The sequence below is a fragment of the Myotis brandtii genome, unplaced genomic scaffold, assembly GCF_000412655.1.
Source record: "Myotis brandtii unplaced genomic scaffold, ASM41265v1 scaffold1213, whole genome shotgun sequence".
In the NCBI taxonomy this organism is placed as follows: domain Eukaryota; kingdom Metazoa; phylum Chordata; class Mammalia; order Chiroptera; family Vespertilionidae; genus Myotis; species Myotis brandtii.
In genome coordinates this window covers 42634-53491 of record NW_005354228.1, presented here as the reverse complement: position 1 = coordinate 53491, position 10858 = coordinate 42634, and the positions used below count along the sequence as shown (strand labels likewise).

Below are 10858 nucleotides of genomic sequence, written 5' to 3'. Positions count from 1 at the left end.
CTCGCCCTGCCCCGCCCTCCCCGAGCCCGCAGCAGCCAGCTCCCCGCCCAGCACTGTCCCCGTGTTGAGAGGTGGTGGCTCATGTGCGAGAGTGTCGGTGTCGGCACTGTGCCAGTCCAATGTCACCTACTGGCTCGTAGAAATGCCAGTAATAAACTTAAAATCCTTTAGTTCAATGGTTCGCATTCAAAATCTTACAGTGCCCTTTTGAAAGGCATGCTGCGTTTTGCATAATCCCCAGCCGCATGCGCAGCTGTGGAGGAGGAGACAGGAGAGCCCCTTCTGTAGGTCCCAGGGTCTTCTGGGACCTCAGGCAGCTCGCTCACCGTGGCCTCCTCCGGGCAGGCAGCCGGTGAGGCTTCATCGGGAGCTGGGAGCAGGATTTCCTTGGAGTGAAACGGAGGAGCCACCCTTGCCCGTGGTGGGAGCAGGCGCCTTCCTCAGCCCCCAGAGCTCGCAGCTCGCCCACTCGCTTCCCTAAGGGCAGGACCCGGCCAGCACGGGCTCGGCTTCGCATTCCCCTCTGCGTGGCTGGACCGTTTTTGCAGGCATCAGGTAAAGAAGGTTTTTCCAGAACCTTGAGTTATATGGGAGAGATTTGTCAGCCTTCCACTTCAGAACTCTGTGAGATTTCAGAAGCTGTAGTGATTGGGGCAAGAATGTGAAGTCACTGACGGGTGTAAATTCAATTAAGATTATTTTAATTTTCCTTTCCACCAGCGCTTCATGGAGCCCACTTTCAAGTTCATACCTCACTTCGTTAAACATGTAACTTGTACTTAGGACAATGATTAGTCTTCGGCTTTGCTCTATCAGTGAATGGATTTCATCAACAACAGCTGAAAATGCAAGGCATGAATATTAATTTAAGAGAACTGAAAGGGTGAACATGAAACAAAAATCATTCTGTACAGCCTAACTGTATTAAACTCTGAAGTTCACAAATAAGTTTTTCTTTAAAATAAACCATGTGTTCTCAATTTTATATGCCTATTAAAAGCAATTATCAATTATCAAGGTAACAATAATAATGAGTACTTACTTATCACTTACTCTGTGCCACACCCTTTACTACCCATTTTATGTATATTAACTCATCTAATCATCATAATGACCCCATAAGGAAAGTATCATCCCCATTTACAGATGAAGAAGCTAAAGCACAGAGTGGTTTAGTAACTTGCCCAGAGTCACACAGCTCGTAAACGGCAGAAACAGAACCTGAACCCACTTGCTCTCATCTGGAACACTGGTTTCTAACTGTTACACTGTCTTCCTTTCACACACCTGGAGGAGCATGCTAAAATCAGAATTTAAAAATAAAACCAAAACCTGCCATTATTTTAGACCAGCGGTTGACAACCTTTCTGGGGCCTGGTAGTAAATATTTCAGGCTTTGCAGGTCATACAGCTTTTGTCACAACTCACTCTGCTGTGGTGACTTAAAAGGCACCTGCATGGCCTGCGCGGGGCGGGTGGCAGGCCTGGCGCCCCGGGGGGTAGATTGCCACCCTCCGCTCCAGACCTCCATCCCTTTCCAACTAGAGGCTTTAACCGAAACTCACCAGCACTGAGGACAAACGTTTTTTATTTTTACAGTATTTAGGAACTAAGAAAAAAAATCAATTTTTCAAAATGGCTGCTAGAAAATAATGACAAAATAATAAAAGGGCTGTAAAGGCCAGAGTGATGCTCTGAGTTCTAAGAAAGCGCTCACGCACACAAATATCACAGGGCTCCATGCGTCTGAGCATGTGGCCTGTCATTCCTTCGGGAAGCTGCTTATCATTAAGCAGCACACAGCTTCTCCTCCTGAGGAGGAGGAAGGCATTCTCGGTTCTTGTTTATTGCCTCGTCTGCAACGCCCAGTTCAGACCTGGCGCAAGGGTGGCGCCCAGAAGTGTCGAGAGATGAGTGAGGGACAGTGACCCGTGTCACATTGTTGGCGACACAGCAGCCCCCACGGCCCCCACTTCTAAATGTTTGCTCTGCAGACTTCAGAGAAAACATGGAACTGCTTCTCAATATCTTTGATTCTCACTGTGCTTTGCTTCAAGATATGTGTGATGGCCATTTGTATTCACATATAAATTTAAAAGTTGCATTTTATAACTCAAATATGATGTGAACCACCAATGTCCTTTGATTTACTGTATTTTCCCAACGTCCCTCTCCCCGCCGCAGCTCTCTCACCAATGTCCGCACAAAGGGCAAACACCGCCTGTCTGTGCTCACAGGGTCTGCTGAGCGAAGAGGCCTTCTCAGTGGCTGCCAGAGAACCGCCTCCCGAGGGTGCCACTCTGGGCGGCTTCTAAAGATGCTGCCCGCCCCCCCAGACTCCACCCCCCCATACCCCCCCATCGCAGGGAGCTGGGAGGTGTGGAGTGGCAGGTCCTGGAGGCCCCACAGGAGCGGCCACTCAGCTTCCCTCACTGCTCACTATGTTGACTTCGCTGGTTATTTCTGGCAAGAGGACCAGGGTAAATTGCTTGATTTTAAGCAAAACAGGGTTAGCCTAAGCTGTTCATCTTATAAAGAGAAAGTGTCTCCACTAGTTTTCTACCTGCCCTTCCCTTTCTCACCTCCTCCAGGTGCCACATCCCTCTCAAATATGCATAGCTTATACCCAAAGTGCTCCTCCAGCACCCTGGGCAAGACCTCCACAGCGAAGGCGCGCTCCTCCCCGTGCGCAGGTCCGCCTCCCTTCAGGTAGGACACAAAGGCGTCGTATGTCTTCCCATCTAGGAGGTAAGGTTTGTTCCTTTAATTCGTGCGGAAATAAAAGTTTAAGTTCAAATTTGAATGAAAGTCACTAAAAACGAACATGGAATTATTGAAAAAGAAAAGTTAAATATGGCATCCTTGTGTCCACACACATCAAATTGTAGAGATTAAATATGCGCAGGTCTTTGTATGTTAATTATGCCTCAATGAAGCTGTTAAAAAAATAAGAAAATACTTTTGATAGAAAACAAATTGAAAAAAACAAAATAAGACTGTTTGGGTTAATCCCTAAAGTCCCTACATAGTCTTTGGTTTTATTATTCTTTTTTATGCATTATTCTTTATCTCTGAATTTTTAAATGTCAATAAACAATGATTATATTCAATTATCATTTAAAAAATAGCATCCTCAAAGCTCGTATGATAATCGAGCAATCAATGTGCATTAAGACTCCCGCTGTTTGACATCACCGAGGCATAGAGAGAAACGCATGTCACAGGTCAGAGAAATCACGGAGTTTAAAGGTAGCAGAGGACCAAGTAGCCCAAATGCTCGTATGTCCTAGGCCCAGGATTAGAAAGTACATGTCACCTCGGCTCATTCCACCTCAATCATCTAATCCCATAACCATCCCATGTTCACCTTCAGGACAGCCCCCGGGAAGCGGTGATGCAATTGGTTGTTACAAAATAGTCCTGGGAAGTGAAGTACAGCCTGGGGAATAGAGTCAATAGTATTCTGTTCACCATGTGTGGTGCCAGGTGGGTACCTGAAATGCCAGGGGGATCACTTTGTAAAGCATGTGATTGTCTAACCACGATGCTGTGCACATGAAACCAATATAATCTAATATTTAATGTAAACTGTGATTAAAAAATAAAATTTAAATTAAAAAATACAATGCTTAGTGTTTACACTGGAGAGTGGGAGGAAACAGTAGAGGCAATTGAAACAGTGTGCTGTAGAAAACCATGCTATGACATGGTAAAATTTTATATAATGCTAAAGGCCAATAGGTGGAAAGGTTTGCATTGATACAACTGCTCCTGTTTTATTTCTAACAATGAAACAATATTGCATATTCAGATGACTAAAGACACATTCAAGAGGAATGCGTTACCTAAAAACTAAGACCATTCTACTAACTGCTTTACTAAAAATTTATTTACGTTTCTTTCTTTTACCTTTATCCATTCTGCTAGAGACGAGTTCACAGACAAATGCAACAACTTGAAAAGTTTACAAATAACACATTGGCAGACACAACAAAGTGTAGCACAAACAAAACAAAAAATAACCTGGTCAGAGAATGCGGAGTCACCGTGGGCATGTGTTCTGAAAGGACATGTGTTCTAAATAACATAGGCATGTGAGGGGCCCAGGGGGGTAGGGAGGGGGGACACTCCATCCTTATCCCAGGGCAACTGGTTAGCTGATGGAGGAGTTAGATGTATGTTTGGGTCTAGGATTGGGATTGATGAATTTGCTTCTGAGTTGAAGACTAAATATTATTGGCTCCTTTATTAAAATTGAATAGGATGAAACCATCTGGACCCACATTCTGTGTGGCACCACATCACCTGTGCTCAACAGCCGGGCCCCATTCTTTCACAGCATCCAGGTTCACGAAGAAACACAGTTTCTGGCAAAAGCTGCTTCAGTCCCACCTACAGCCTCTTGTCCTGAAGTTTGAGTCAGAACCCACCGTGGGTGTATCATAAAGCAATTGCTCTTCAGAATTACATGCATGTGAATGACAGGACATTTTCATCAAAACTGCAAAATGATCATGCTTATCAAAGACAGGTTAAAAGTTGGTAACAATAAAGCCAGTTGTTAATAAAAGTACGTGGTCCTGGATCGTCTTGTCAGCTTGTCATGAAATACAGCTGTTACTGGTGTTAGGATAAGAGCTAGTGCTCCCATCAGAACAGTCATCACGCCAGTGAGTGAAACAGGCACCAAGATGCAAGAAATGAATGAGTACACCTTTGCCAAAGTGTATTTTTCTCATAATCAGAATGTAACTAATTGCAATAAATTGGAAAGGTAAATCAGTCGAATTTACATAGTGATATACATGTGACATAGCTTTCAAACTCATTTTTAGGCACCTCTTTTCTTGGTTTAGCAAATTACTAATCTATATTATAATTTATTTTTCAACCCAAGGAATGAAAGTTTTGGTGGCTGTAATAACTGAGAAATAACGTGAAGTGCCCAAGCTAAGTAATTTGAAAGCTGATAATTTTGTTCTGCATAAATGAAACCAACATGTGAATGGATATTTGGGACTACAAAGAGTCAGAACATGCTTCTTAGACAAACTCTGTGTGGCAAACGGCCACGTTTTAACTCAAGTTTAGTTTTTGTTGTTGTTGATTGGTTTCTTTCATTTCCAACTATTCATAAGCCAATAACTGAACACAGTCTTGGATGGTGCAGCAATATAAAACTGCTGTATGTAAAAGTCTTAATTTTTGCACTCATTTCTTCATTTTTACTTTTTCATGACTTCTCTCTGTCCATGGACCACACTCTTAGCAGAGCTGCTGTGGAGACATCTCTGTCTCCAGGCACCACCACCCAGGGCGCTAAGAAGTGTGAGTTCTCTGTGCTCAGCAACATGAATTTAAAAAAGTATCTGTGCATTGGGTCAAACACAACTGGAGGGTAAATAACATCTCAGTTGAAAATCAGAAAGAGAGATATTAATGAATGTCCATTCTGAGATACGTACTGGTTTATGCATGTAGAGACCTGGCAATACAATATCAAACACAGACCTTCAGCCCCGGCTCAGTTGGTTGGAGTGTCATCCATGCACCAAAATGTTGTGGGTTCGATCCCCAGTCGGGGTGAGTACGAGAGGCAATGGATTGATGTTTCTGTCTCTCATCAATGATTCTCTCTCATCAATAAAAACACATTCTTGGGTGAGGATTAAAAAAATAAAAACAGGACCCCCCCCCCAGTTTGTTGGAGCATCTCTCTTCATGGCAAAATCACACACACATGCCGATTCAAAGCTAAATTAATTAACTTTGCTAATTTTATATCATTAAATTAAAAGATGTAAATGTGAATAATCAATCTTTAAAAATCTCAAAAAATATAAGAATTCCTTTATAACTAGAGCTTAGGAGGGTCTTTCTACTGTGACCACAAATCCAGTACCATAAGAGAAAAATAAACTTGAATACATTAAAGAATATTCCACATAAACAAAGTCAAAAGACAAATCACAACCTGGAGACAATATTTGCCTTTCATCTTATAGATAATAGGCTGACATCCCTAAAATAGACATTGCTCCTAGAAATAAGAGAGAAAAGCAAAGCAAACAACCCAATTAAAAATGGGCAAAGGAAAGGAGTGGTCCACTGAGAAAGGAAATACCATGAGTGTCTAACAAACGCAAAGCTGCTCCTGCTCCTGCTCCTGCTCCTGTGCAGGAAGTGAAATGCAAATGAAAACAACACTGAGCTACAGCTGTTACCTAGCATTTTGCCAAACACCACAGGTGGTGGTGAGCTGTGGGGAGCAGGTATGGCCTCCTGTGAAGGCAGGAGGTAGTAGAGCAGTAGGGAGGGCAAATTGGCAATATTATCAAAATAACAACAATGTCTATCCTTTGTATTTCCAGCAATTCCACCATGGGGCATTTTCCCTTTAATTATACTGCACACACCTGAAATAATGACAGGACAAAGACTGCTGTCATATCCTTTATGTAACGACAAAAGGTTATCAACAACCAAATGTCTATCAAAAGGTGACTAAAGCTCTAGCCGGTGTTGCCCAGTGGATAGATTGTCATCCTGTAGACTGAAGGGTCCTGGGTTCGATTCCAGTCAAGGGCACATGCCCGGGTTGTGAGCTCAGTCCCCAGGAGGGGCATGAAGGAGGCAGCCGATCAATGATTCTCTCTCATCATTGATGTTTCTCTCTCCCTCTCCCTGTCCCTTCCTCTCTGAAATCAATAAAATATATAAAAGGTGACTAAATAAGCAGTGGCACATCCACAGAAATAAACCTCTGCAGGGTTTTATTCTATGGATAAAAAATGAGAGACTTTATAAACTCATATGACAGGATATCCGAAGGAGAGTGAAGCACAGTTCAGAACAGTGTGCATTATACAGCAAGACTTGTTTTTAACAGAAGTAGAACAAGAGTCATACTTGCTTAGATATACTCTCGGTGCCGGTGAGGTGGGAGCACAGGCAGGCTGAGAAATTTCTGTAAAATTAGACTGTGCTTTGAAATATGTGTGTCCTACACACATTCTAGTACATACATATGCACACACATGTGCACACACACACACATGAAAACAAAAGCAAGTACAATGGATTAGACTGACTTTTTAATTCAGTAATTATATGGAACCTAGAGGACTTCTCGCTGCCCTTAAACATAGGGGAACCAAGACAGCGTCCCCAGATAGAAACAGTAGGAAAACCTGGCAGCCCCTCAGGCACACCATGCCGCCTCCTTTGCAGGTTAGAATACGGAGCCATCATCCAATTCAAATCAACGTAAATGATCTTTATTGAGTGACTGCTCTGCATAAGGTGCCTAGATGGTGTGCAAGCAATGATGGTGAGTCCCTAGGAGCAAGCATCTCAAAGGGCTCTTAGGAGGACACGCATACGTACATACAGGAAACAGTTAGAGGGCAATCTTGGGCAACATCTAAGTACAAAAGAAGGTGGCACAGACAAGATGCATAATAATGATACATTCAGAGCAATTTTCCCTCTGGAAACCCCTACCACACATTAAGTCACCAACGTAATGTAAATAAGATGAAGATTAATGTTTCTTTATCAGGTTTCCTAATGAAACCATAGGATAAGAAATCCCAACATTCCGGTATTCGTTACCTGTTAATGTTTCATCTCTTCCCATGAAATGTCTATAAAATAGAGCCAAGTCAATTCTATAAATAACACCCGCAATCACTAGGCACACGATTCCCCCTGAGATCACAAGAGCTGTGACCATTCCCCTCGTGAAGACATGGCCTGGGATATCACCCCGACCTGGAAAGAAGGAGAGAATGGGAGTGATTAGTCACGGACGTGCTGCCGTGTTCCCCACCATCACTCTGCAGATGTCAGTGTTCACCATGAATACTAGCCCAGCTGCCTGCCCAGCGCGGCCCACCGAGCTGCCCACATCCCTGCCTTTTGTTTGGAGCAGTGATTTTTCTGCTCCCATTTTTAACAAATTAAAATGTGTGCAAGGTATTCAGAGACCTGAACTGAAAGCATGTAATGTCGTCTATCCCTGTCGGTGGAAGGCGGGCCTCTCGGGGTCTAAGATGCTGGGTGGAACACACTAATCTCTGGCCTTGGCTGTGAACACAGATGGAGGCGAGAGTCCTGGGAGAGCAAACACTAGCTGCGATCTGGGCTGTCACCGGTTTTGTGTCCTAGGAAGTGTCACCGGTGCCCTTAACGCTTAGTCCCTTAAGCTGCAATCGAAGCTAATGACACGGTGCTTCACTCACGGGGCTGCCTCTGAGGGGCAGGTTCGACGAGACCTTGCACCTCAGGAGCTGAGACCGCATCTGGCACACAGCCCTACGGATGTTAGCGCACTTTCTATAAAAACCCCCTTTGGGGAAAAGTACATTTCTTAGATTGATTCAGTTCATGCTCAATATGGAAAATGCGAAATAGTACAAAAGAGTAAAAACTATAAAACAATTTTTAACAACCATCCCCAATGTGGTGATGGGCATGCTAACATGCTAGTATATTTTGTTTTAGATTTTTATTTTCCCTAAAAATATTGACTTAATTGGGGTCATAGGGTAATCACTCTTTCTTGTATTACACTATATTATGAGCAGTTCGCTAGGTCTTTATAGTTATAATTCATAATATGCCAATATTTAGGTTGATTGTAATGTTTATAAATATACCAATGCTTCAATGAACAGATGCACACACCTTTATGCTTGTGCTTGATGATTCTGCTAGAGCAGGTTCTGAACGCTGAGGGATTTCCAGATCAAAGAGCAGAAATGCATAAGCTCTTGACATCTGGGCACAAATTTCAGGGATGATCTTTCCAGTCAAATTGACTACTAGGATGTAAGTAAGCAGCCACATTTGCTAACTAAGTGAACTCCGAATAAAGCCAGTCCCTGAGGATCCTGGTCTGTGAAAGGCCTGCCTGTCTGTGACTTTGCCACGTGCACATGCGCTCGCACACATTCACACGGGCATGCGCACACACATTCACACGGGCATTGCCACGTGCACATGCGCTCGCACACATTCACACGGGCGCGCACACACACACACATTCACTCGGGCGCACACACACACACACACACATTCACACGGGCACACACACACATTCACACGGGCGTGCACACACACATACATCCACACGGGCGCGCACACACACACACACACATTCACACGGGTGCGCACACACACACACACACACACACACACACACACACATTCACACGGGCACACACACACACACACACACGTTCACACGGCGCACTCCCACGGGTGACGGTGCAGTGGGAGGCCCTGTGCCGGCTCACATCTGTGAGCAGAGCAGAAGGAGAATGGCCGGGCAGAACCCTCTGTGGCAGGGACAGGACATCCAGCACTGATAAGGGGGGAGGTGGCTGGTGACGATCATCACAAACCCAGGCGTGCAATGAGCACGCAGAAGCAATGCCGGAAACCCTCCCTGCACGTGCCCGTGGGCCACGGCATGTGTGCCCCGTGAGGCGGAAAGGCATCGTGACAATCCTACAGAAGGCAAGGGCCCGAGCTCAGCATTTAGTCTCACAGCCCGTGGGGCCTCACAGCCCGTGGGGTCTCACAGCCCGTGGGGCCTCACAGCCCGTGGGGTCTCACAGCCCGTGGGGTCTAGCTTTGCTGTCTACTTGTGTAACGTGTGTTGTACTCAGGGTGAGCGGTGGTCAGAGCCTAGCACAGCCTGCCGTGAATGAGCATGAAGAGGTGCTCCAGGTGAGTCGCGGATGGGAACCAGGACCCCACACGAGGGGCGGGGAGAGGGGGGCTTTAGGTTTTAGCTTCTGTGCCCCTCACTCCTTCAGTTTCTCACCAAAGAAAGACACAGCATACACTTCTCTCTCTCTCTCTCTCTCTCTCTCTCTCTCTCTCTCTCTCTCTCTCTCCCCCCGACCCCCTGTCTCTCAGATCCCGGTCTTTCCCTGCATACGGGGTGGTGGCCAGCCTGGGTGCGAGTGTGAGTGAGTAGTCACTGGAGCACAGCTGTCCCCTGGGCACAGCTGTTGCTGGGAAGCTGCGGCCGGAGGCTCTGGGTGGGCTACTAGTGGAAGATGGAGGCGGCTCTGGAAAAACTCAAAGGGTCCTCTCGAAGGGTCCTCTGACCAGGGCCATCCATTGTCCACTTGCCAAGTTCGGGGTCTGGCCCGAGGCAGGGAGGCCTCCGCTGGCTGTTATTGAGGAATGAACACTCCCAGGGCCGTGCCCCCCCAGCTGCAGGAGGCTGCACCCCCTCCAGGCAACTGGCTGCATCCCACGCTGAGCTGCGCTTCCCTCCATCCCCCCCCTCGTGTCCTGGGAGAGGCCGGACTCTCTCCGCATGGCCCACCTGCCTCCCTGCTCCGGGCCCCTGGCTTCTACATAGGATTGGCACTGAGGGCAAAAGCATAACTTGCGTGCGTCCTGCTCTGCTTGGAATTGGGTCCGGGGTTCCGGGGCGGCTGACCCCACTGTGCACACCTCGCGGGCCCCCGCTCTCCCCATACACAGTGAGAAAGGGGTGATCTTTGAGGAGTCCCTCAGCAAACGTTCAAAATTCCCAGACTTCCAAAACCAACATTTTCTCAAACCTTTTGTCAATAAGATGAAGCGTTTGGTGTCTAGGCCCTTCTCGCTGGACACAGTGCAATTATATGAAAAGTTTAGATTTTTCTCATTAATATTCTCAATTCTCAATATTCTTGAAGCGTGCCATTTGCCTTCTGAAGTCCTGTAAGGGAGGAAAGGAAGTTAGCAGAAGCTTCCTTCACTGCAGGGCATTACCGAGAGGGTGGGGCGCAGGCGCCAAGTTCCCAGGGGCAGCCCTCTGACCCAGCGCATTCCCTGGGGGTAGGGGGTAGGG

General features: G+C 46.0%; 1 protein-coding gene across 2 annotated transcripts in view; it reads right to left on the bottom strand.

Moving 5' to 3' along the window:
- Window positions 1-6: 6 nt before the first annotated feature.
- The window catches only part of IL18R1 (interleukin 18 receptor 1), a 33374-nt gene continuing 22522 nt past the window's right edge, over window positions 7-10858 (bottom strand). For both annotated transcript variants that reach the window (XM_005858749.2, XM_014533055.1), the window contains exons 8-11: window positions 10587-10726; window positions 7615-7773; window positions 2583-2741; window positions 7-839 (exon numbers count right to left, since the gene is read on the bottom strand). In XM_005858749.2, the coding sequence (XP_005858811.1) occupies window positions 478-839; window positions 2583-2741; window positions 7615-7773; window positions 10587-10726 (820 nt within the window). In that variant the 3' untranslated portion in view covers window positions 7-477. The remainder of the gene's footprint in view (window positions 840-2582; window positions 2742-7614; window positions 7774-10586; window positions 10727-10858) is intronic.